Source organism: Corvus brachyrhynchos, unplaced genomic scaffold (assembly GCF_000691975.1).
Source record: "Corvus brachyrhynchos isolate BGI_N302 unplaced genomic scaffold, ASM69197v1 scaffold36, whole genome shotgun sequence".
NCBI lineage: Eukaryota > Metazoa > Chordata > Aves > Passeriformes > Corvidae > Corvus > Corvus brachyrhynchos.
Window position 1 is genome coordinate 1,169,488 of NW_008238441.1, and position 25,123 is coordinate 1,194,610.

At 43.2% G+C, this 25,123-nt stretch overlaps 1 protein-coding gene across 5 annotated transcripts in view; it reads right to left on the minus strand.

Moving 5' to 3' along the window:
- Window positions 1-2,692: 2,692 nt before the first annotated feature.
- The window catches only part of PLS3 (plastin 3), a 49,570-nt gene continuing 27,139 nt past the window's right edge, over window positions 2,693-25,123 (minus strand). For 4 of the 5 annotated variants that reach the window (XM_017736631.1, XM_017736630.1, XM_017736629.1 and 1 more), the window contains 16 exons: window positions 23,195-23,281; window positions 16,336-16,499; window positions 13,841-13,970; window positions 13,273-13,405; window positions 11,932-12,013; window positions 11,109-11,274; window positions 9,886-10,028; window positions 8,636-8,662; window positions 8,428-8,523; window positions 7,721-7,916; window positions 6,998-7,076; window positions 6,725-6,839; window positions 6,478-6,611; window positions 5,509-5,632; window positions 4,792-4,916; window positions 2,693-4,000 (listed from right to left, as the gene is read on the minus strand). In XM_017736631.1, the coding sequence (XP_017592120.1) occupies window positions 3,868-4,000; window positions 4,792-4,916; window positions 5,509-5,632; window positions 6,478-6,611; window positions 6,725-6,839; window positions 6,998-7,076; window positions 7,721-7,916; window positions 8,428-8,523; window positions 8,636-8,662; window positions 9,886-10,028; window positions 11,109-11,274; window positions 11,932-12,013; window positions 13,273-13,405; window positions 13,841-13,970; window positions 16,336-16,499; window positions 23,195-23,261 (1,914 nt within the window). In that variant the 5' untranslated portion in view covers window positions 23,262-23,281 and the 3' untranslated portion in view covers window positions 2,693-3,867. The remainder of the gene's footprint in view (window positions 4,001-4,791; window positions 4,917-5,508; window positions 5,633-6,477; window positions 6,612-6,724; window positions 6,840-6,997; window positions 7,077-7,720; window positions 7,917-8,427; window positions 8,524-8,635; window positions 8,663-9,885; window positions 10,029-11,108; window positions 11,275-11,931; window positions 12,014-13,272; window positions 13,406-13,840; window positions 13,971-16,335; window positions 16,500-23,194; window positions 23,282-25,123) is intronic. The other variant, XM_008635543.2, reaches the window with a different exon arrangement.

The following is a 25,123-nucleotide window of genomic DNA, read 5'->3' on the forward strand; positions in this document are numbered from 1 at the left end:
TACTTTAATCTGAAATGCTAACATCAGAATTAAATGCAAATGCTCACATTGGCGAGTTCAGGGCTGGGGCTTGTGCTGGTGATGTGGGGCCGGGAAGCACATTCCCCTCTGTCCTCCCCATTTGTCAACTGACCACAGCCAGGTGTGACCTCCCTGGGAGGGGCTGCCTTCCTGTGCCCAGCCCATATTGGGCATATTGTGGGTATTGCTGAAATAGGAATAAATTGCACATGCTCCAGTACATCTGGAGTCCTTAGAAAAGGCCCAGTCCACCAGCATCACTGTGAGCACATGGTACCTTCCCACAGCGGGCACACAGGTATCTCTGCTGTTAAGAGTGCAAGACAGTGTTGGAGGTGTGGGCAAAAACATCACCATGTAAAATATTTTACTGCTCAGCTGCTCCTCACAGCACTGAACCTCAGCTAATGTGGCTCTGCATTCACCCCTGCAAAGAGGTCATTTTTCTCAGGGATGGTCTGTATGAGTTGTGTCTCCCTGCACACCATCAAGGAGGTCTGTCACAGCACCACCCCAGTGCCATACCCCTAATCTGCCTCCCTCCAGCTGCTGGGAGACACAGATCAGCCTTCTGCATGTATATTAAAAACCCTTATCCAATGTTTAGTGAGTGCTCGCAGAAGGAAGCAACAGAATGTGTGCCAGACACATCACATAATTCCTTAGAGGAATTATCCCAAGCTGGTAAGAGGTAAGAGAGAAATAAACCCTTGTTTAGGGCTGAAAACACACAAACCAGCACATTTTGACATGGGAAACCTGCCATGGAGTGCAGAGTAGGACCAACCTTTGTTGTTGCACCAGGGAAGGGATGAAGTGGGGCTTCGCAACAAAACCACATGTGCTTCAGCCTCATTATATTCATGATTAGGTTTGTGCAAAGTATTTAACGGTCAATACAATAAATTTTTGCTTACATTGTTGGTGCTGTTTCACCATCCTCACTCTCCTCAGCTTCACATACTTTGAGAAGTAGTGGAAAAAAACTCCAGTTGGTTTCTTGCTTTTGCATTCCTCTCTATCAAGCTGCAATAGAAAAAGGCAAAAGCAAAAAAGCGAGCAAAGTCCACCTCAGCAATTGTTTAAGTCCCTAAAATACTAGATTTTTTCCATTGAATAATGTAAATTGGCAAAAAATTTATATGGACAAGCACCTTGTCTTCTCTGAATGCTTTGAGAAAATATTCTTTCCACTTTTACACCACCACCTCATTAAACAGTAACAGGAGCACAAGTTGCATCCTCTGTGCTATGATAAAAAGTGATAGAAATATTTAACAAGTTATACACAGTATGCTCAGGGAGAACATGTGGCTACATTTTTAATCCACAAAAAATGAAACATGCAAGGAATACAAGAAAAAGGCCAGAAAAAAACAGGCCCTGAGGAGGCAGTCTGGGCTTGAAAAGTCATTTGAAGGAGGACATTGAGATTAAGGGTAAGGACAACATGCACCCAACAAAGGCAGCAGCAAGTTCAACTGTTTAAAAAAATATTCACTATGAACAAATCTGATACTGCTAAAAAAACCTTGGAAACAAAAAGCATGTAATTGAAGAAGCAAAACCAAGTATAAATACCAACAAATAATTTAATATGAAAGAGGAAAAAGAGTTGCAGGAAGAAGGAAATGTGCTAAAGTTTACATCTGTTGGAAATTTTAGGTGTGTTTGACAAAACAAACTATTTGAAAACCTGCTTGTTAAGAGTGTTTAGTGGAGAGAAAGCACTTGGTTTCTCCTGATTGCCCTGCACTGGACCTTCAGTGTGAGAGATGTGCTTTGCTTGGACCTCAAACTTTTCTTTCTTAAATACATTCAGCACAAAGAGGAGATGCTTTCCCATTCTGTAATTGTCAAAGTACCCATTTCTCCCCCTTTAACCTGGTACCAGGAGGCAAAAGAGGCAAGACAAGACAGATGCACATGGCCACTTCCAGAGTCCAAGAATTTTGATCTTAATTACATCACACCCCCAGCCAGTGCCATAAATTACCAGACCACTGTTTCAGTGGAATGGCTGTGCCTCTACTTACGGTATATCGCTCCATCTTGAGTGAAAACATGCAATTTCCTGTGGGAAGCTTTGTTAACATACTTTTCTTACAAAAAAATTGTACTAGTGGAAAGTTTCCAGCCAGCTTTGCACAAGGCTTCATGCAGGGAATCACTGGGGTGGGTTTGCTGATACTCTATACTCAGAGCAGGGAACACTCCCAGCCAGTGCCACCGCCGCACATGCCCTCACCCCTGCAGCAGGCAGAGCTCCTGCTCATCTCCTCCCAGGTGCACCAGCCCCACTTCAGCTCCCTGTCAAATTCCTCCTTTTCACCTTCCCTTTTTTCATCTCCTACACATAGAAAAATTAAATCCCTTTCACTCAATTAGCCCTCATACAAATGTTAATCTCTGAAGTCCCCAAGGTACAACAATACAGAAGCTGCTGCTTCAAACAAATGTCTCCTGCCTTTGCTTTTAACGGACCTTTCCCTAATGTGCTCCCAGCAGCACCAACCCCTCAACATGCTCTGAAGGACCAGTACCTAGTATCAGATTTACATCAGGCCATTAAAGATGAAGATAGATTGTGTGTGGCACTGCAGCCCAGAAGCACCAGCTGCAACTGAAGACAGGCTGCTATGCTGCGTCAGTGCAAATAAGGAGAGAAGCAGGTATTTAAATGTTTTTATTTCAACTAATGCTTTGCCACCATATTACATCACTTTGAATAGCTTGGAATAGCAATATGATCTCAAAATATAGCAAACAGCTTGCCAAAGCAAGAGAGTATTAAATCCTATGGATACAGCATCTTCCTTCTTTGGTGACAATGTTTCCGTTTATCTGTAAAAATAATTTTGTGTTCCAGCACATTTGCTGTTCACTTTATTGAACTCTGCTGTTTATACCATTTGCCTCTTCCCTGCACAAAACCTCTCCACAATGTAGTATGGTTTTGTATCTAACAGCATTTTAAATAAAAAAGTTACAGTTTTTATGCAGATTTTTGTAAAAATTTTTTTTCTAGGTGCACAGAACTGAGCCAAGATGCATACAAAAATGCATTCACTTCCATTCTCAGGTGTAACTGTGCCATCAGCAACATCATCATATGTTACTGGAAGAGGTCCAAGGATGGTGGTATTATCATATGTAGTATAACCTTAAAAAACAAACAAACCAAAAAAACCCTTTTTATAAGCAGCAAGAGAAAAAAAACCTGCCATGCTTTATTTGTAAAGTAATCAAAATAGTTAGATGTACAAAAAAGCACCATGTACAAAGAATACCAGAGAAAGTACATCTTCCTAATCACACATTTCTCATTTAGCATTGCGAGCTGGCCTGCAGGTCCCAACTTGTACTGTAGCTTTATTTGAAAAATTAAAGATGTGGTCAAACCTAGAATATGCTTGGACTGTATGATAGAAATTAAAGTGGACTGCAGATAGAAATTAGATTTGTTTCCATTACAACTCATACCAACCACCTTATAGCCCTCAGGGGTAAAAAACCACATATCAAGTATCTGAGAAATAATGGAGTGAAAACAGCTCCAGAGCAATACTGCAAGATGCAGGTCTGCTATGAATGCATTTCTGTGAGCTCTTGATAAGTTAAACTTTCCTTTGGGAAAAGAGCACGTCTGTTGGTTAAAACTCCTTCCCCCTGAGAATTTTGATAAATCTGTCTTGCAAAGCAAAACAAAGTCCTTCGAACTTCAACAGTTCCAAGGCCAACAGCATTTCAACATGATCACAGCTGATCTGCTACTCATGCACCCACGGTGGCAGGTTGGGTTTTTGTTGCATTTTGGGGTTTTTTTCTTTACATGGATCGTCTCTTTTATACTCGCTTCATTCCTCTGCCCATCAAGCAGGCAAACACAGTCATGACCATCTTTGGCTTCACTTCCACAAGATCTTCTGGAAGAGCATAAACTCTGGCACCAATTCTTCTTGCCATGGACACAGCATACCTGTTTCACCATGGAAAGATGAGGTGGTCAGCACCAAGACTGCTACCAGTAAATGACAAGTCAAATCCTGCCCCATCCAACACAATTTCACCTATTCTTTATTAAGATTCAAGATGTGGAACAGTTTAATCACACCACATCATTTGGTCTACACCCAGTAAAGTGTTTTTTGATGTGCAAATTGACCTTTGAATGTCAAGTCCACTTTACCAACAGTTAAAAAAGAATCTTAATTAAAATTTGTTAGGGCTAATAGCATATATAATGAAGGATTAATTATGTAACATTTCCTCTTCTGTTTGCTCCTTATGAATAACAAAGTGAGGCTATTATCTGCCAGAAATTTTGCTGTCATTCTGCCACTGCTAACAGTCACAGAACACACATTTCAAAGGCATGTTTTAATAGGCATACTTTAAACTTGACAATCTATGATGATTCAACAACACAAGACACACAAGGGTTCAATTTCAAAATTGTAAGCCACCAGCTAAACACTTCAAACTCCTGAACAAACAGGTGAGAAATGGAGTATCACTGGTAAGAACTGCCAGAGCTGTTCTGCTTTTCTCTCAGCAAGCTACAGTTCAGCCTACTGCTCCCTCCAGCGTCACAGGCAAGGACAGCAACTGGATTTCAGTCAGTGCTGCCTGTATAAAAAGTACTGTGCCTTATAAGAGACTTTTGAAAACCACAGCAACAAACAGTGGTCAAAACACCTGCAGCTTGAGGCCAGCACATTGAATGTGCACCCTTTCAATCCAAAACAGCTTTTGAGAGAGCAAACTTACTTAGCGTTATTTTGCTTGTCATCTTCTGACAGGTGACCAGTCTTTACAAGGTCATAGTTGATACATCCAGGCTGTATGGCATCGATTAAATCCACAACTGCCAAGCTCGTGCTGATAGTCTTGTCCTAGAGAATACAGGGACAGAGAAGTAAAGATGAGAGTGTCCAATCCTTAAAGCATAATTCTCACCTCAATTCAGCTGCTCTGCAACATGCAACCAAAGAAATTTTAAGTAAGCCTTTTCAAAGCAGCAGTGTTAGTGACTATTCCCAGGTGGACCAGAGGGAAAACCAAACTGCTGCCTCACCTTTGGTGATAATACAATACTATTACTCCAATTTACTGCCAGTGCCCTGAAAATACAAAGAAGTAATCATTGTGCAGGCAGCAGGTCTGACCTGCTGAGCACAGCCCGAGGCACAGTGCTCACCTCCAAACGCACACCAGCTCCAGCCCCTTTGCTTGCCAGCATCTCAACTCCCACCTCTGCCCCAGATCCTGACCACCCTCCCCTCCTCTGCCACTACTCCCTGCTATGGGCAGTCCTAAACAGTCTCCTATCTTTAGCTTGAAGCCACTCTGTTCCCAGCACATCCCAGCACAGACTGAATCCTGTCCTGTTTAAACTCCTTTCTAAGATGTCCCTGCTGTTCCTCCAGCCAAGGAAAGAATTTTTGGGCACTCATCTCCTTTTGTATGCAAGAAGGGAACCTGCACCTTGAAGTTTTGGATGGAGGTGGACTTGCCAGCTTCTTTCAGGGTCTGGTTTACCCAGCTGACTATAATGTCATCGTTGGCTTTCTGACCATCACCCAGGTCCTCGAGGACATTCAGCGTGTACCTGAGAACCAGGAGAGAGAACAAGACTAGGCACAGAGCCAGAGAAAAGCCATGCAGCCAGGATGCAACATGAACCATGGCAGCTTGGAAAGTCTTTGCATAGTCTCAGCTCTGGGTTTGGGGGTATTTTTAAACTCCTTTAGCAAAAAGAAAGAACCATCTGAAGTGTGATTTCTGTTAAAGCATTTAGTCTTTCTAGCGTTTCATGCCCTTTAATAGGAGCTCACAAAATTGCTTGGGCTCAGGACACTTGTTAAACTGTTTGACCATTGAGCATTTGCTCCATAGGGGTAACACATTACCTAAAAGGTGTGTATTTACTCAGGAGTTGGCATTCAGACCTCTAATGCCAAATTAGGAGCTACCATGCACCTTTTTTCCAGACATATAAGTGCATAATCTTGCAATTCTTCAGAACTAGATAAGAAACAGGAAGATCAACTTTCTCTGTTATTAAGTTTCTTCTTTCCCCCATTCCAATGCAAAAGAGGGCCACAGAGCAGCCCCAGAATGTTTCCCTCTCAATTTCCAATTAAAAATTAGAACATAAAAGTTCTGTAATATTCCTGCTCAGAGTTTCTGCATGTGGACCAGACTTGAGCAGGTGAGAGAGAGGTGATCCTTGTCACAGGATGATCAGAGGTCCACCAATGGGCTGTCCAGAGGTGTTTGCTCCAGCCTCTCATGTGCAGCTCTATCACAGTTTTTCCCAGGTGTGTCTCAGACACCCCCTGAAGGGCAGAGGGTTTACAATCTTTCTGGGTGACCTGTTCCAGGTGCAGCAACGCTCTCATGGAAAAAACTTCCCCAGTTCTGTACTCCATTCATATTTGAGAGGCGCCCTACCTTCTCATCAACTGCCAGACCAAGGCCAGTGTCAGTGTTGGGTTTCCATCATTCAGATCTTGCCCTCCAATGCCAACCAGGGAGAATTTAGCTGGATGCTTTCCCAAGTCTACAGCGTAGTTACAGTTTTCTAGCTACACAGGACAAGAGTTCAAACAGAAAAATCACTCACACTCACTTGACTGAAAGCCTCGAATAGGAATTTTTAGTGTCCATGACTTCTTTTAAAGTCTTTTGACATTTTTACCTTTTTCATATTTGCTCCAAGTTTAGGGTACGGAGGCTTGTTAACCTTATTCCAGTCAACAGGAACTTTGATCTTTTCATACAGTTGTAGTATTACCAGTGCATCTTGGAGATCACTAAAGTGGAAAACATGGATTAAGTCTAATGTTTCGAGATTTGAGTGCACTCTGACTTTGTCACATCATGAATAATTACTATTCCTTACAGATTGTTGCAATTTCAACAACCCTAAAAAGAAAAAAAAAGCTGGGTCTCCCAAGAGCCTAAAGTTTACCCGTAGAGGTGATTTACGTGAGGGTTCACACCAAGAGAATTCATCCAATTGCGGAAGGTCCGTTCCTCACGTGTCTCTCCTACATGACAGAAAACAGGTTCATTGCAAATTCTGCAAGTTCAAAGCTGAGCAGGGATTTCCACTTTGCAAGGCAGGAAGCTTTGAGCAGCAGAGCTCACCACGAGGTTTTAAGCAGAGAAAGAGTAATTTTTTCTACTATAATTTTTTTCAAAGGAAGAGGGTGACCCTGCTATCTAGTCTTAGCTATCATTTTGATTTCCTCAGGCCTCAGAAGAGGATGCCTTTTGCACTTTCTTCAAGAAAAAGGAGCAGAAAGGTCTTTCACATGGGTGTTAGCTAACTGCTGTCACAGCCCCAGTCCTAGCTGGGCCAACAATTAGCGCTCCCATGAACATCTCACCATTACCGAGGTTTCCTTGCCCATCACAGGAAATGGCAAAACCAAATCCTCTGGCATTGCGACTGGCAGCTGTCAGTGTGCCTAGAGGTTCAGGCTCCACAACAGGGTCAGAGCAGCTGAACAGGCTGCCAAGTGCCCTCCTCATCTGCCCCAAATGAGTAAACAACCACTGCAGCACTGAAGCCTCAAATCATAGGTGTTACTTCAATGGAGATACCTCTGTAGGGCACAGCCTCCTATGACACAACTGTTTACTTTAGATAGTCCCCTCCTGCTAATTTTGTGACTGATACGGCCATCACCTTCCAAAAGGGTCCAGTCGATGTCCTGGTTTTCAGGCTTGGTAAGCGCTGGGTACTTGTTGAACAGGTTGGCAACGAAGGCCAGGTTCAGTTTGGGGTTGCCACTAACCACATCAGCCGGTGTGACAAACTGCCGGCAGCCAAGCCGATCTGCCTGCTGCAGCATATACTCTGCCCTCCGCAAGTCATCCTTTTCCTGCCAGGGATGTAACAGACAAGAGCTGTCATGGGAGAGACTGGGCTACAAAGCAGATGGGAAGCTCCTAACCACTACCTGGAGCAATGTCCCAAGTCCACGTCTGGCATCAGTTGCTAACTGAGCAAATGGATGAGGCACACACACCAACTCCTGCTGCTGTGCCACTGTCATGGCTTGTCTTGCTATTTTTCTTAGCATGGTGCTTTCCAAGCTCACATGCTGTCAAATTTTCATGCTTTTGGAACTTGGTGGTTCAAAATAAGTCAGTATGCTTCTGAATGGAGCAAGCCTACAAAGAATTGCTCAATCACCTCTGTTAATTGGAGGGTAGTGACCAGGCTGGCAGCAAGCACTCACTGAGCACACACCTGAGGTGTGCACATGGCCACTGACATTGTACACGCTCTAGAAATTAAGATACCAGGTTACCCAGATGTCATGGGGCAATGATAGGGTACAGGTAGTTCATGATTCTACAGGATGAGGACATGACAGCCTGAATACTTACATTGAAACCCGACATGTTAATATCAATCTGAGGCTCTCCTTCTTTCTGCCCTTTGGGTGCAATTTGATTGAGGAGGTGAAAATAGGCTCTGGAATCCTGAAATGAATGAAAAAGGAAATTCAGCTCTCCTGCACAGCAGTGAATACATCACAGCAGTTCATTTAAAGGTCATTTTTAACAAGTCACCATGCATAATTGGCTTATGTACCTTTACTGAATTGCCAAAATCTGTAAGCTTAAAAGAGAGGTAGAAATCCAGGCAGCAGGAAAGGAAACAAAGGGAATAGGTTATAAATATTTAGGATGACAATTATGTGGTTTGACTGTTTGAAAGCTGCCTCTGCTGCATGCTCTGGTGTCAAAACCACCTCTGCAGTGGCTGGAGGAGGCAATGACCCCATGCTGCTCACACTCGTGGCCCCCAGATGCCCCAAGGCAGCCCTAACCTCTAAACAAGGCAGCCATTCCTACTGCTACAGCAATAATGAAAATGGCTCAGTGAAGACAAATTCCAAGCAAAAAGCTGATTATAAGATGTCTGAATGTTTTCTTCTGTGCCTGTGCATTAGCTAGAACAGCTTAGAGGAGAGAGGCCAGGGATGGTCAAACCAGGAGGAGCCAATAGCTGTAGTGATTATTTATCAACTACATGTCCTTTTAGTCCTCAGCATTAAGGAGGACCTCAGCGTATCATGGCAGCCTAGGGTATGCACCAGAGAAGCCAACAGCTACCAGCAAAACTGTAATTTTGAAGTTGGAAATAAGAGTGACTATGCACACATGCACACACACAGGTCAGATCTATGTTCCCCATACACCTCAATTATCAATTTTTTTTCTATCTCAATCTTTCTCCTCCTTGAAACTGCTGGCCATGTGAATAAGCTCCAGAAAACTGCTGAGACCAGTGTCTGGATGCCCCACGCTGACCTGGAGTCACCATAGTCCATTTCTCACCAGTGACCCCCTCACATCTGAAAAGCAGCTTTAAGAGTCCCCACTCCCATTCCTACTAAACCCAAGTGAAGAATAAGAGGTCTTGCTTCCCTTCCTCTCTCCAGCCCATGACATTTTAGATGAAATGCCATCACCTGCCAAGAGTATGTGGAAGTCTCACTCTACAGTGAAGCATTTTCCCCCATTATCTTCATCAAAATATGGATTAAGGACATTTGAAAACATGTAAGTAATACCAGTTTTGTAGTTGATTAAAACACACCTCAGCAGCACTGGAAGAGAAACACTCAGTTCAACACTGGGCTCATCCTCATGGCAAGAGAGAACAGCACTGCAGGACCTCAAATATAACATGCAAACCCCCCTGGTAAGACCATTCAGTTTATTAGGGTCAGGAAAGGTCCTGTCTGAGGATGAAAGGCCTCATTTACACATGCAAACACATCCCTGTCTGGCTCCCAGTCTTTTCCCAGGCATTGCAAATCAGGAGAGCTTTGGTACCTTGATATCTGAGCTGAAGTTACTGATTTTGTGCCAGCCTGCATTTTCCAGGTGGAAGTTGGCCCATCTTAGGAGCAGCTCTTCTGGGGACAGTTTCATAAGGTCCTCCAGATTTTCACCATCACGAAGTAAGGCAGCCAGTGCTACAAGAAAAATGCTTGTGAGGGAAGAGTCAAACCTGCATGTCAGAGCTGCAGCAAGATTTCAGGGGGGTACAATACTAATTACTGATTATGTCAAAATATTCTGGGTAAAGCAGAGTTTTTCCTGAGTTGGCTGTTACACAGAGAGGAGTATAAATGATCTAGAAAAATATGTGTAAAAAAGTATTTTCCATTTTCTTGTATAACAAAATTTTCTGGACTTTATGTCAGTCTTTTAGCTAATGACAGGAAGCTAAATGCAAATGCACTTCTATCTCAATGAAAAATGCTTCCAAGCAGTTTCATAAGCACCATTAAAAAAACCCAGAGGAGCCAAGATAAGCACCCTTTCTGCTGGCCAGTGCTTCTCTTGCCATGAATTTTCAATCTAAGCCAAACTACATCAACACTTCGCAATGGGGAAGCTTAAATAAAAGACACTGAAGCCCCTCCATCCCTCTGGATGCTCTGATAGCACATGCAGGTATGTCAGGGCTCTTCAGACAATTTGGAAAGTTTAAATTTTGGAGGCTGTCACGCAGGACCAAGTGAGCACAGGGAGACATCTGCAGCACCAGTCTCTCACTACCTAGGACAAAGCAAGAGCTCAAGCTGCACCACTGACAGTAGTACGGAGGATTTTAGAACCAAATGGTTACCACAGAGCTGAAGCCCCCTTTTAAGAATTTTTTTGCGAAAGATATGCAGTTGTCCATAATCCTAAAAGGATGCAAGCAGTTTTGCCACATCCCAACACTGTGAGGTACCTGCAGCTGGAGCTGCCTAGGGCATCACCAAGCAATGTGCTCCTTCACTGCCAGGCTCAAGCCAAGCTACATCTTGACTTACAGGCTGGTGTTCAGCCAGTTCTCCAAGGCTGATACACATCACCAGGATGGCACAACCCACCTGCATGAACCTGCTGCACAGCTACAAACAGGCTGGAGAACATTCAGCTTGGCACATGATCCTTCTTCCAGCAGAGAGGAGGGAGGGAAAAAGCAACGGCAGGGCTGGGGCTGACAGCACAAGCAATGCTGTATTCATGCTTTAGAAGTAACAACTTAGAATTTAAATTACCTTCATTTCTGCTGAGCTCGATGTCAGCAAACAAGCCAATCTTAATGATCTGCCAGAGGAGTCCAAGGACCAGGTGGGGTTTTCCTTCCCTCAAGTCCTCTGCACCAATATTGACAACATGACAGCCGATGGCGGATGCAGAATTCAAGGCCAGGTTCAGGTTCTCCTGCAAACAGCAAAGCCCAGTCAGACACAGTCCAGGGAGATGCTGCTTTCCCTTTCATCCAGCACCAGCAGAGTGGAGGTTTGCCCCTTGTCCTTGCTCCAACAGCAGTAGCTCAGAGGAAACACTCCCGGCCACTCTCCACCTGAAGTTTTAAGGAAGCTATGGTGGCAGCAGGCTGAATCAATGAGAACTGAACTAGACACCAGGGTTTAGTTTCACCCTCTGGTATTTAATTTCAGCCTGCAAGTTAGTTGCATCTAGTGGTATCAACAAGAATAAGGCTAGAAAAGTGCTAATTTATACACACACACAGGCATCCTCACAAAAACAACCTGCCCTAGTATGAAATTATTCATAGCCAACATCAATAACCACATTGTTTAAAAAAGACAGTGCTGTACATTATCACCACAGCAATATCATGTGTGCACAGCATTTCAGCCACTTTACCCATTTTGTCATTAATTCAGCATTTTTGAACCATGGCCACAGAACTGTCAATTATGCACAGTACAAAACTGCATTTAATAATAAACAGAAGTTATAGAACTTGCTCCTTTCCAACATTCCACAATAATGCCTTGAGTCATCATGATGCATTCATTAATTCTATCTTAATATGAATTTCAGAAAATAAAATACAGAAACGCATGATACCTGAATTATGAATGGTGTGAGTTTCTTCTTATTAATTGCTCTTTCATCAATTGTGTCAGGAACAGAAAGATTGATCATTTTGCTGTTAGGGGGAAAAACAATTCTATTTGAACAACATTTAGTATTTAATCCAAACAAAACTCAGTGTACTGTGACAATACACCACAGCACATTTCCTTTAGCCTGCTTCGTTTTGTGTAATTTTTTTTCATAAAATGAAGGTTGTATAAATCAGAAGTTAATATTTACATTCTCGAGAATGTATTCGTAAGTAATAGCTAAGCCTGAAACTTTAAACATGTTCCCAGCCACTGCTGATCTCAGCTGCTGGAGCAAAAAGAGCACATGAATTATTCACAGTGCAGTCTCTGAACTAGTGAAGACTCAATGCTCTGCTGACATCCACTGCACATTCTAGTAAGACAACAAACTTCCTCCTATTGTAAAGGTTTACTACTGCTGGCAAGAAAACATGCCCCAAAAAAGAACAAACACTTGGAGAGCTCAGTGGGGAACATGTGAGCATAATGAATTTTTAATCAACACAAAATAAGGCAAATTTAAACTTTATATGATGAACTACTTCCTACTCAGTTCAGTCTTTGCCTAAAGCCATGAATTACTTGAAACTTGGGAAATAAACTAAAAATATGTATCATCAGCTAAGGTTAAAAAATAAAAAAAATTAAAGACAACAGCTAACTGACTTACACTTACTTTGTGTATTGATACAGAATTACTGAAATTCCAGGTTGATCCAGTTCTTCACTATATTAATTCACTTACAATAAAACAAATGAACCTAACCCATAAAACCAACAAAAACCTCATACACAGAAGGTTGGTGGCATTTAGCAGCCTTACTAAGTGCAGTTATCAAAAAGAACAAGAGGATTCCCAGAAAATCCTTTTTTGGGTTAATGCATAATAAGGTCACTAACATTCCCACAGAGGATAGATAAGGCCTGTCTAAACATCCAAGAGAATGGGCTATTTATCACATGTAACCACCTTCAAGCTACCCAGCACCAGGCTGAGTTTGCACCAGGACAACTCCTGCTCCCACAAAATACCTTCTGCCCCCTCAGCAAACTCAAGTCTCAAGCCCAAACAAAAGCACTGGATGAAAATATCAGCTGGCACCAAAGCTGAGGCATCACAAAATGGCAGTGAAAGCCTGGAAGACTGAGCCTCTTTTTATATTTGCAAAACATTATGCACACACACCAGTCACAAAACCAGCCTAGAATAGGATGAAAATTCCCCTAACTACAGTTTTGGAACGTTATTTTGCTGATTTTTAATTTTTTTTTCTTTAATTCAGAAGCCATCATGACTTACCATAGCACAATCCCATCTCCCACAGCTTTGAACAGGTCATCTGTATTTGGGTTCATTGGAATAACGTGCCTACAGTCGGGATCATTTTCCAGGGCTTTGTTTATCCAGTTTACAAAGGCATATTTCTCTTCCTCTAAGATAACCAATTGTAAATTTAAAACAGGTTTTTTCATAACATAGCAAAGATTTTCCTAAAAGAAGCAGAGTACAATAGCCCAGGGAAGTAACAGCCCCACTATCATTACCACACATTTTATTAGTCACACAAAGTTTAAAGAAAGAAGACTCTCACTTACAAGTTCCAGAATATTCCTGTTATTTACCTGTTACTCAACTTTATTATACTCAAGTATGACACAAGGACTTCATCAGCAAGCACAGTTAACGAAGCAAATAAGAACACATTTAACTTATACACTGCTAAATTTGCAGCATATAAATTCTGTCCTGCTCTCACCCTGACACGAGATCATTCAGCTCTCGGAGAACTAGAGCACAGCACAGGACATGGTAGAAATGGGCTGGTTTTGGCACAGGACATGCAAAAGCCCAAGAGATAGAGTGGTACCTGAGTAGGAGTGCTGGGTCCCCTCACTGGAGAGCTCTGAGGTGCCCCCGATGGCACAGATTCCTTCCTTCCTGTTAATGGCTCTTCGGAATGTTTTAGCGATATCGCTGCTTTTCACCTCTTGGAAAATCTACAATTTAAAGTGCTCTGTTAGACAAGAAAAAATTGTCTTCATAAAACAAAAAGGACCACAGAAGGAGCTATTTCTTCTCAGCTTCAAAGCAAACTTCACAGTAAGATCAGTGAATGTGAAGGGCCCAGCAAGGGTGTAGTGATATTAAATCTGACATGGATAGTGGGCAGAGTCATCCCACTTTCTCAAACACACACTGCAAGTGCCTATTGAAACAGAAGCACTAGCCATGAAGTACCTTGCATATATTTACCTTTACAAGTAGATTTCAAGAGACCACAAGAAAAAAACATGAAACTTTTGCAGTCTGAGTACAGGTAACACATGCAGCAGTTCCTGCAGGGCCAAACTTGAGAAAGCTGTGGGGCAATTTTAACCTTTCTGTGTAAGCCAGATTTTTGTGGGACTGTGACTTTAGTTCACACAAAAGACTTTGTCCACAACCCAAGAAACAATTCTCTTTAAGCATATAACAGTCAAATCTGCAATAGTGTAACAATGACTGCTGCCGGTAAAGATTCCCCCTTCCTCAACAGCAGGCTTGGGCTAACTGGCAAAACACCCTCTTGTTGGAGGGCCAAAGAGATGCTTTAGCACAGGAAGAATGCACATGCCATTTGCACAGGCTGGATGTTACTGTTAGCAGCCCCAAGGCCCTACAGAACTGAGCAGCTATTAGTAAAAAACACATTCAGTGGCTGGAAAGCCTACTGTAACTCCCTCAAAACTGAACTAAATTAGTTTCAACAAAGCTGAAAACACAAATGAAATGTATACAGGTTCTCTAAACATTACGCAGAAAAAGAAAATGAAATAGCACTGTAAAGCAGGGCAAAAACGTGCTTCCGCTAAAAGGAGAGGACACCAGGCTGCAGAGGTGTCACCACAGGTCCAGGCTGCTGGTTGTCACCCCTTACTGTCCCCGTCCCTTAAACACAGGGAAGTTGGCAAGTCAAGATGATGATACAGTGCAGTTAAATCATCTCCTGATGACATGCAGAGGTCGATTAGGTAAAGCTGACTGAAGATTTGAGAGCCCAAAAGTTGGGGGATTTCTGGTTGGTTGGCTTTAACCACAAGGATTTTGATGCAGATCTATTTACTTTGAGATTTCCTGTGTTAACTACTGGTATTGCATATCTTCTTGGGAAGATGTGCTCTAATGCTGAGGTACCACTAAATCACTTTATCCCAATGTAAAGTCAGTTCATGTCATTCTTTCTACCATAACTGCAGCAAAAATGCTCAGTTAGAAAACAGCAAGAGTTCAGTTTGTAAAAATCATACAGCTAAGCATTGCTGCTAAGGTACACCTCAGCTGCCCTAAGACATTTTGTGTTTACTCAATCACTGGTACCTTTCAAATGCAACAGAAGAGATTTATTTCTTCCTTCCTAGTGCAAAGTTAGGAGTAATGGACCAGCTCAAACCAACAGCTGAAACAGCCAGCCAGCATGCAAGTGTTTACAAACTGCAAACTCCAACTTACTAGTTGGCTCCAAACTAAAAAAAGTTCAGAGGGTCTGAAAACAATTAAGGAACAATTAAGGTGAAGATAAATTAAGAAATATCAAGAAAACTAACTGACATGAAAACAGCTCCCTCAATGTACTGCATACACTTTAATTACTCCTTCAGCATTCAGTCATCAGAGCATCAAAAGGATGAAGAATGTACATCAAACCATGATCTCAGAAGTCTTGTGCTTTTATGAAAATAAATTCTGACCTATTTCTGCCAAAAAAGACTGATCCTCCAACTTTTCCTATCACCTTACTCCTATTCTTCCCTTTCAAGGCAACAGATTTGAATTTTCCTAGATCAGCACCTAGCACAAATCCAAGTCTGTCCTGAAATGCCCTTTCATGTCTTCAGTAAATACTTGTAGTCCCATTAAACAGAGAAAGGAAATTATACTGATACATGGGGAAAACAAGCATTCATCTGTGTGCCTGGAAAAACTGAACAGCTTCCAGTAAATACTGTAAGCTTGGACCATTTCAAGTCTTTTTTTCCAGTTGTCACCTCATGTAAAAACAGTATTTTGGCCTCCAATGAAGCTATCATACAGGAAAGCCACATGGATTCTTTTTGGTTGGTTTTTGAACAAAAACCAACCAATATTTCTCCACTGTCCAAATCTAAAGGCTGTCAATAACAGCACAAAAGACAGATCATATACAGATACCTGTACAAAGAACTGATTTTTACATGGCTAGTCCTCAGAATTGATCAGTTTGTCAAAAGAAAATTAGGATTAGGGTAAGTGGCTAAGAAGTCAGGTTCGACCTCTTCTACGGTCTTCCTTAGCTTAGTCTAAAAGGGTCCCCCAGGCTGCTGGCAATTCAGAAATTTCACTTACATAGACGAATTCTTCAAAACTAATCTTCCCATCTTTATTCTTGTCACCATCAATCATGAGCTTCTGGATGATCTCTCTCACTTTGTACCCAGGGAGAGGCAGGCTGGCTTCCTTGAACAGCTCATGCAACTCGTAGTCACAGATGAACCCATTGCTGTTGAGGTCTGAGGAAGAGAAGAGGCAGCAGAAGGTTTTAGAAATGTGCCTGTACCTGACAGAAATGACCCCCAACAGAGGGGCAACTCCCATGTCCAAGAGCTTTATGGAGAGCAACCTGCACACTGGGGACTTGCTGAATCCATGCAGGGAATGGACACACAGCAGGATGGCCACACCAAAAATATCATTGTTCAAAGGACACCCCTAGGAACCAAAGGCATGCAGTAAATACACACAGCACATCCTCAGAGAGGGTCTCAACACAAGCCATGGGAACCCTGCAGCTCTGGGCAACAGCAGCTTCAAAGCAAGTCTGACCAGGATGACTCTGGGCACATGTGACAAGTCTGGTGTTGAAGTTTCACAACAGAACATCTGCATTTTCATAAACAATCTCCAGAATGTCTCTTTTTACATCTAACTGCCACTGCCTTTGCACGTTAAAAATAGATGGTAATGAAACACAGCACCTCTTATTTTCGGAACTGAAAACACCAAATCAGCTCTGCAGTTGCATCTTTATCATGTTGTCAGTGATGTTCTCCATTTAACACTGACAGCAAATTGCAACCAGGTGCTTTATTGCTGCCCAAGAATGCTCTGCAAAGACATTTGCTTTCACAGTCTATCACCAAGCCGCAGCAGCACCATGTGTTTAGTGAGATATTGTCACCCACAAGACCAAGGAAGAAAACAAGAATCTAGTGTGACACTGGAGCTTTGCATACAACAGATCCCAGTCTCTTTGGGGACATCATCACATCTACTCACCACACATGGTAAATCCAGCAGCCCCAGCCTTTCTTCAGGGAAGTGAGATTTTCCCGCCACTATGGACAGACAGGGGTTGCGTGCCTCCTTTCCCCAAGCTAATCAGGATGAGCAGAGTGCTGCTCACAGCACAGCTGGCACCCAGGTTTCAGCAGAGAGGGGTCCACAAGGAGACAGAGTATTTGAAGTAGTTGCACAGCCCAGATTCACACCTCAAAACATAAGCATGACCCTCCAGCCCCATCTTTGGAGAGGCAGGGATTCAAGATATGTTGTACTGTTACTGGCTCAGTAACAGGATGCTAAAATCCCTTTGCTGTAGGCAAGTGCTACAGACAGCCCAGGGAAGTTAACTGAGTGCCTGAAGAGCTGCACCAGCCCCAGAATTTGGTTTTCTTCAAGACGGAATCTCACCACAGCCACTGGGGTCAGTATTTATGCTTAAAGGGAGATATTTTCAAGAATAAAAGAAAACAATCAGGATAGCTCCAAGGTCCAGGGTTATTTTTTTTAACCAAATGGTGAAGGTCAATTTACTTTCAATAAGGAGTCTGTGGTTTTTAGGTTTTGTTTCACAGCAATGTTCCAGCAAGCAGCACGTTTGCACCACCACTCCAACCATTCTCATTTTCCAGATCCATATGGGAATATGGGATTTTAAAATTGTTTTTATCAGTTAGCAAGAAAGTGAAACTTTGCTCAGTGGCAAACATCCAAAGTAACCAGAGCAAACCTGTACTCCCTCCCACACCCCAGTCTCAGGCTAAGGCAGAGCATCAATTCCAGTGGATTAAAAAATACATTAAACTACTTTATGTAAAGCCAGTGTTTACAATAGCGCTGATGAAATAAAGTGGTTTTCAGCAGTGATTAATGATACCAATAGGCTGCTGTCTGGCCCTCAGTTTTAGAATTTTATTCCAAAATAATACAAGCTTACAAAGGCAAGCTTTATTAACAGTCCAGCGTGAGATGTCATGAGCAAACTATTTCCCCTCTAGATAAATCACAGCTTCTTCTATTATGGTATTTTTATTACTGAATCTAACTTTACAATTATGCATCTTTTCCCCTCCTTACAGCCAGTGAGGAAAATAAGTCAAGAAGGGATTTCCTAATCTCCAGAGCCTGTGAACCTAAAACAAAACTTTGCTTTCACCCTCAGCCTACAGTCAACTTCCATTGCTTTTGCCTGTGCCTGACTGAACCAACCACAATCCCTCAGCATGCTGACAAATTAAGCATGTAAATCCAGAAACATCCGTTCATCACTTCTTCCAATCAATCCACCACCTAACTTCTACATCTACCCAAAGGTTAGAGTAGATGTAAGTAGCAGGCAAAGAACAGAGAAAATAAGACTTCAAAATATATATTGTATCCTTGATAGGATCTGATTTTGATTCAGATTTGGTAAAGGTTTTCCTCTTGACATGTCTAGGTTAAGCATTCAGAAGTATTTCTGATTCAGGCTTGCATGTCTGAGCCTATTCAGATGTGAAAGGAATAAAACCTTATATGGTATTTCAGGAGGCAGAAGCCTGTTAGGTGAGACATCAGGAAACCAAGCTCCAAAGTCTGCAACTCCAATAAGGAACGTATGGATAAAAGGATGCTGAAACCTATTTAGAGCTTGGTTCTACATATGAAGCCCTGCAGGGCTGGTATCAGGAATTTACTCCAAGCTAGGCCAACATCTGCCCAGTCTGATGGTTTCATTCACTCCTGCAATCAGCATCTTCCCAGTCCTCCAGGTGTGCCTAGTTCAAAGAAGATTTACCTTTGCTCACTAAAAAAAAAGCAATAAGAAATAGGAGCTCTGCCACACAAAGAGCCATCTGAAAAACACACTCACATGGGACCTCACATGAGTCAGGAGCATGGCACAAAGAAAGATTTTGCCCATCACGCTGCATTGGGCTCAGACAAACAGAAAAAAACAAGTGTGAAGGACACACCTTAACTCACTCAAAACCTTTGATTCTCAGGATTCAGGACCTAAGGTCTTGCAACTCTTAACAATATCCCAAATATCCACTTGTAAGAGTTACTCTTCCATAGTATTCTGGGAAAAAAAATTGATCACCAATTTAACTTCACAGAGTAAAACGGCATCTATGTCCCAGACACTTGGGAGTGAGAATTACAAGTAAATCAGGTCTGTTAGTTTAACTCTAAGACCACACACCAAGTTACTGGTTTTGCACTGAAGATGCTCTCATTTCAAGTTCTAGCTGGTTGACAAATTTGAGCGTTAAAGCCTGCTGGTTTTACCATAAAGTGGTGCTGGCCTGTGGTTTTGGCTTGGTAGCAGAGTCAAGTAGTCACTGATTGACTATGTGATGGAAAATGAACCTGTTCTTAACATGTCAAAAAGCCTGACATTACAATAGGCCTGAGACCCCTATCCCATAGGGCAGCTGCTTCCCTTCCTACTGTCTCTGTTCCCCTTCTGGCATCAAATGTACAAAGAAGCAGCATTTTAAAAAAGCACCAAAAAAACCAAAAGGAAAAAAAAAAAAAAAACCAAACAACAAAAAAACCCACCTCTGCAGTACCAGCCAGTTCCAAAACTATTTCCAGCATTACTGCAGGCCTACCATATGGTGCCTTGCTGGATGTCCTGCAACAGGACCAGACTTCAGAAAGAAGGTGGTCTATAATCCCTCTCTAACAAAATCTGAGAGGGTATTCAACAGCTGAAGAGGCTGTCAAAATAGAAGCTATCCCAAATGAAATTGTTCAGCGGCCTGCCCAGAATTACTAATGGAAGAAAGCAAAATTGTTTTAACAGACAAGCTACAGCCTGGATTCATTATAGTCTGCCTGATGGAAAGGAAACTACAGCACATCTGAAGTTTCCTATTTCTACTGAAAGATGTATGCATGCCCGCACGCTAAACCTGAGAAAGGTCACAGCAGCAACACACAGCACTGGCCTCTGCCATGTGCAGGTGGTGCAGCAAAGCCGCAATGAATCCCAAAAGCTGCTTCAAGCTCTGCCTCAGCTTCCTCCTGAGGACAAGTACTTAAAATAGCTTAAATAACAGGATGCAAGAGGGGAAAGTAACCCACACATTTCCTTTTAAGGACATATGCTCAGCAGGACACACTAGCAGGATCACAGATCCTATTTGCCCTAAGCCAACATTTCAGAGCCATTGTTTTACCACCTTGCAGCGCTGAACAAAGTGTTCAGCTGAGTTATGATTTTTGTGTATGTCGTGTTTCCAGAAAAGAAGCTTATTTCTGCTTATCTTAGAAGGAATGAGCAGGAAGACAAATAAAGAGAGCAAGCTTGCAGATTTTATTCTGCCACACCTCCCCTCTGAAGTGCCACTGTTTGGCCCCAAGTACACACTAACAAGCCCCTGTTCCACAGAACAAATTCAGAGATCCAATGAGATCTGGAGCAACCTGCTCTTCTCCCACTAACCTGCGGGTCACTTAAAGCCTAGACAGCTCCAATGCCACACTTAATGACTGTTTTCAGACATTACCAAAGCTTCTTTTCCCCACTGCTCTTTACCAGTTGGATCAGTTCCAAGACAAATAACTGCCTGTAGGATGGTGGGAGCTGCTTGTCTGCGCTGTAGCTGACTTTAGTGATAACCTTAAACAGTGGTTTCTCACCTGTGGATTGTTTTAATAAGCAGTAGGATGTCTATGGGACTCATGCCTTTTGCTGGCTGTCAAAGAACAGCACACCAGCTGCATGAGAGAGAGGAAATACCTTCAAGTGGTGTGGAAGGCAAGTGGTGATAGAGTACTTAGTAACATACCTCACTGCCTTCCAGCATCCCCAGATGTCTCAGTCCAGTCCAGCTGTATACAGAAAAGCTGGTCAAACATACACCTTTAAAGTCCCATCAACTTACACATCCAGAGCAGCAACTTACCCCAAGCTGGAGTTAAAGCAGGTCTCCAGGAAGCCCAACCAGCCATGCATCAGAGCAGGGCACATCTTGGTGAGCATAAATCACCCTATGAAATGTTTCCTTCTCCCCACATCTCCTTCATGACATCCTAGAAGCCAACCAACTGAGTTTTGCTATAACCATGCTTCTCAGCTGTGTTACAAATCTTCCAAGTAGCTGGGAGACGATAAACAGGCTTCATTTTATATAGCAGTCTTAGTCCAACTTCTGTTCACATTCACTAGAGATGCTATTAGAAGTTCACAGTGAAAGTCAGTCACCCGGCCAGTGACCAGTTCCATATCCCAGGGCAAACATGGCTCCTTTAGGCAAGAATAAAGGGAATGAGACCATTAAAGACACTCCTGGCAGGTGTGTCCCACATGCTTGCGGTCTCTACCATGCCTAAAGCACACAAAAAGGCAGTTGAAAAGAACTAGCAGATCCTATCTCATTTGTGGGTATGTCCAGGATAATTAGCTCATTTCTCATTAATATCTAAGTTCGGACACTGCCTTTATAATTTAAAACCAAACAGGGACCCACCTCCTGGGCAGGGTGAGCTGGTTTCCTAAAACAAACCAGGATTTGACCTGCGTTTCTCCATGTTTCCAGCACAAAGGCAGCCAGCCAACCTAATCTCAATAATTTCCCCCACACTAATGACAAAAAGCCACCACATTCCAGAGAGGTTAATAATTTTAAATGCATCCAAGGACAGAAGAGGCTGCCTATATCCCGGCCTTATTGAGATCTGCACTCAGTGGTACATTAGACAGAGAGGCACATTAGGCAGAGAGAAACACTATGCTTCCTCCCAAGGAACATCTCCCTCTGTGGCAACTCACTTCTACCTGCTGCAAAAGTCTTGAGAAGAGCGAGAGAGGAGAGGGAACTCTTTAAAATGCAACTTGCTTCAAGTTCCAACAGGGGATACTGCTCCACGAGAATCAGCTGCCTCTGAAATTCACAATTCTCTCTGCAGACTGGAAATTCTGAGCAAGTGAGAGTTTTCACAGTCACCCTGCCCTAGAGGGTGGTAACACCCAATACAGATAAGAGGCAACTATGATTTTGTATATACAGCCAGTGCTCAAGTGATGCCCATGTCCAGTTAGGAAAACAAAATGCTGGCTCTCACCACTTGTGCAACTAGATCCTGGCCAGTGCCAGTCCTGGGTGTGGTTCCCCAGCTGCACACACTGACCTCAGTCCCCTCGGCTACACTCCCATCCCACCCCTCCGTGCTAGTTCTCTGATCCTTCAGTAAGCCGTACCAGGAAACTAAACCAACAGAAAACAATTTTTTCCATTATGTCACTTTTTTGCCCATTTCAGTTTCCTGAAGCAGCCTACCAGAGGCTTCTGCAATGCCAGCACAGGCAGAAAGCTGGGAGGCAGGCGGAGCAGCTGGGGGCTCTGCAGTCCCTGGAGCACGACAGGGTGAGGGAGATGAGCAGAGATGGAGCCACCAGAGGGCAATGGAGGTGTGCTCAGCACAAGGTATTGATCGTCACCGCAAGTCGCTCCATGATGGCCAGGTAAACAAATTCAGTTTTGCTTACAAGCCCCAAAATGCACCTGCACAAACCAAAAATTCAGCACCTACACTGACCATCCACATGGCTCAGCCAATCTGCCAAACCAACACCACCAGAACCAAGCACTGTGCAAGCCCTGAAGTGCTGCCAAGGCCAAAGCAATGCAATACCTGTTTGGATATTTCTTCTGCCATCAGGAAGCAACAAAGCCCACCCTGGAGCAACAGCACAAGGCTGTCTGCCAGTGCTCCCTGATAGCCAGACGGCTTGTGTCCCTGCCTTTGTGATCCTTGGCCACAGTGACAAGCCAGAAGCAACAAGGCTGGCAAGGGACTCCTTTGCACAGAGACAATCACGAGAGCAGCAGAATACCCACATCCTGCTGGCACTGCTGCTTATCACAGGGGTGGGATAAATCCAATTCAAATGTGCAGCAGACAGGAGCAAGGTGACCTCCTCACTATGACTTACCAACTTTAGCAAAAGCCTCCTTGAGTTCCTCCAGCTCATCTTTGGAGATTTGCATGGTGTTGGCCATCTCATGGATTTAGGAAGTACCTAAAGAGAGAAAAAGAACACTGTGTGAAACCAAGCTGCATTCAACAACATGCAGTTTCGAACAGCAGCATAGCAACAATCAGTACCAGTGTCACCACAGTTACCAGAACCACATTTATCTTTCCACTAAGAAAACAGATGTGTCAGAGAAGGGAAATACAAGATGGAAATACAAATACAATAATGCTCTTTAACAAGTCAAAAAGCCTATTAGCCTTGTTAATATTTAGCTTTGTATATTATTTTACAACTATGCTGTTCTGCACATATTAAGGTACCTGCTGTCAGTGTATTCTGTAGGTCAGAAAAGCTCACAGCTCCAGAGATTTTCCACAACTTTGAACAAAACCAGAATCCAGAGTTAAAATATTAATGCAAGAAATACTGAATGCTCTGCTTGCCCATCTGTCCCAAGTTCACACAGCTACCAAGCCCAAATAAAAAAGATTCTGAACAGTACATGAAGAGTGTCTTTCAGCACACAGTAGTATACCTGGCACTGTTTGCAAAAAGGAAATAGTTTGCTTTTCTGCAAGAAAGCTGTTTGAATCAACACTTGCTTGTTTCCCCAGATTCACACTCCCAAAAAACTCCAAGGAACAGACTGTTTGCATGGCCACTGATCCCCTGAATGGCAGGAGCATCATGAGCAAGCACAGAACAGCAGGCATGAGAAACACTGAAACCCTGAGTACGCAGAAACTCCACTTGGATCAGATCTGCTTGGTGTTTAAGAAACAGAGAGGATGAAGCACTGAGTTCCTCCACCCATCTGCCATCATCCTCCTTTCCAAGCACTGATTAGGTGCCACCCAGCCAGCCTGGACAGGAGGTGTCACCACAGGGATGGGAGAAAGCTAGACACCTATGCACATCCCCTTCCCAGACATTTGTGACAGGGCATCAGATGCCCTGGTGGCACTCTGGCTGACACAACCATGAGAGAGCAGCAATGGATGCAACAATGCTTACAGGGCAAGCCCTGTGTGTGAACAGAAACACAGGCACTGATAAGCACATTCTAACACCACTGCAAGCTGTAGCTCAGGGTCTGTAGAAATAGGGATTTAGGCAGTCTCAGTGCAACTTCAAATGAGATTTGCATCCCAAGATTTTCCAGCTCCCACTTTGTTCACTACAATCCCTGAAGCTGAGAAATAAAAGGTTCCTCCTCTGCCTATGGGAACAGACACAGCTGCCTCCTCCTTTGTAAGCAAAAGGATGAGGAGTGGATTGAGGTTTACAGACTGTCAGAAGGCAGGATCCTGAACGGGCTGGCTCTGGTTTGAGGCTCAAGCAACAAGACTCAGTTTAATAAATGCCTGTGCTCTGATTAGCAACCCTCTTTTGTCTGAGGCTCCCAGCTGCCTTCACAAGCACTCTTAAGAATACAAGTTTGCCTGTAGCTGTAAATATTCATTTTCTGTAACACTTCACTCAGTCTGGAAAGAATGAAGTTGTTAGAGATGAGAGCAATGGCCAGGTGTGGCAGCCTGGGAAAGCAGCTCAGACAGGTGCTCACAGCAGAGAAAGTCAACAAGAAGTTTCATCACTGCAGAGACATGAAGGAAAGCACTTCAGACTCCACCTCCCAGCACTAGCAGGCACAACAAGATGTTGAACAGTCAGTAAAAGCCACCAACAGCAAGACAACAAACTTCATCACTGGGATCAAGTTGAAAAAATGGGGCAGGGGGAGGAATCACAGCAAAGGTGCATCTGACTGACAGAGGTAAAAAAATAAATTTTTATAAAAGTAAACTTCTTTACTGTTTCATGGATTACAAGTCAGGCTAGCTGACCAAGGCAGTGGTACTATGCAGGTCCCTGCAAGATGCAGGA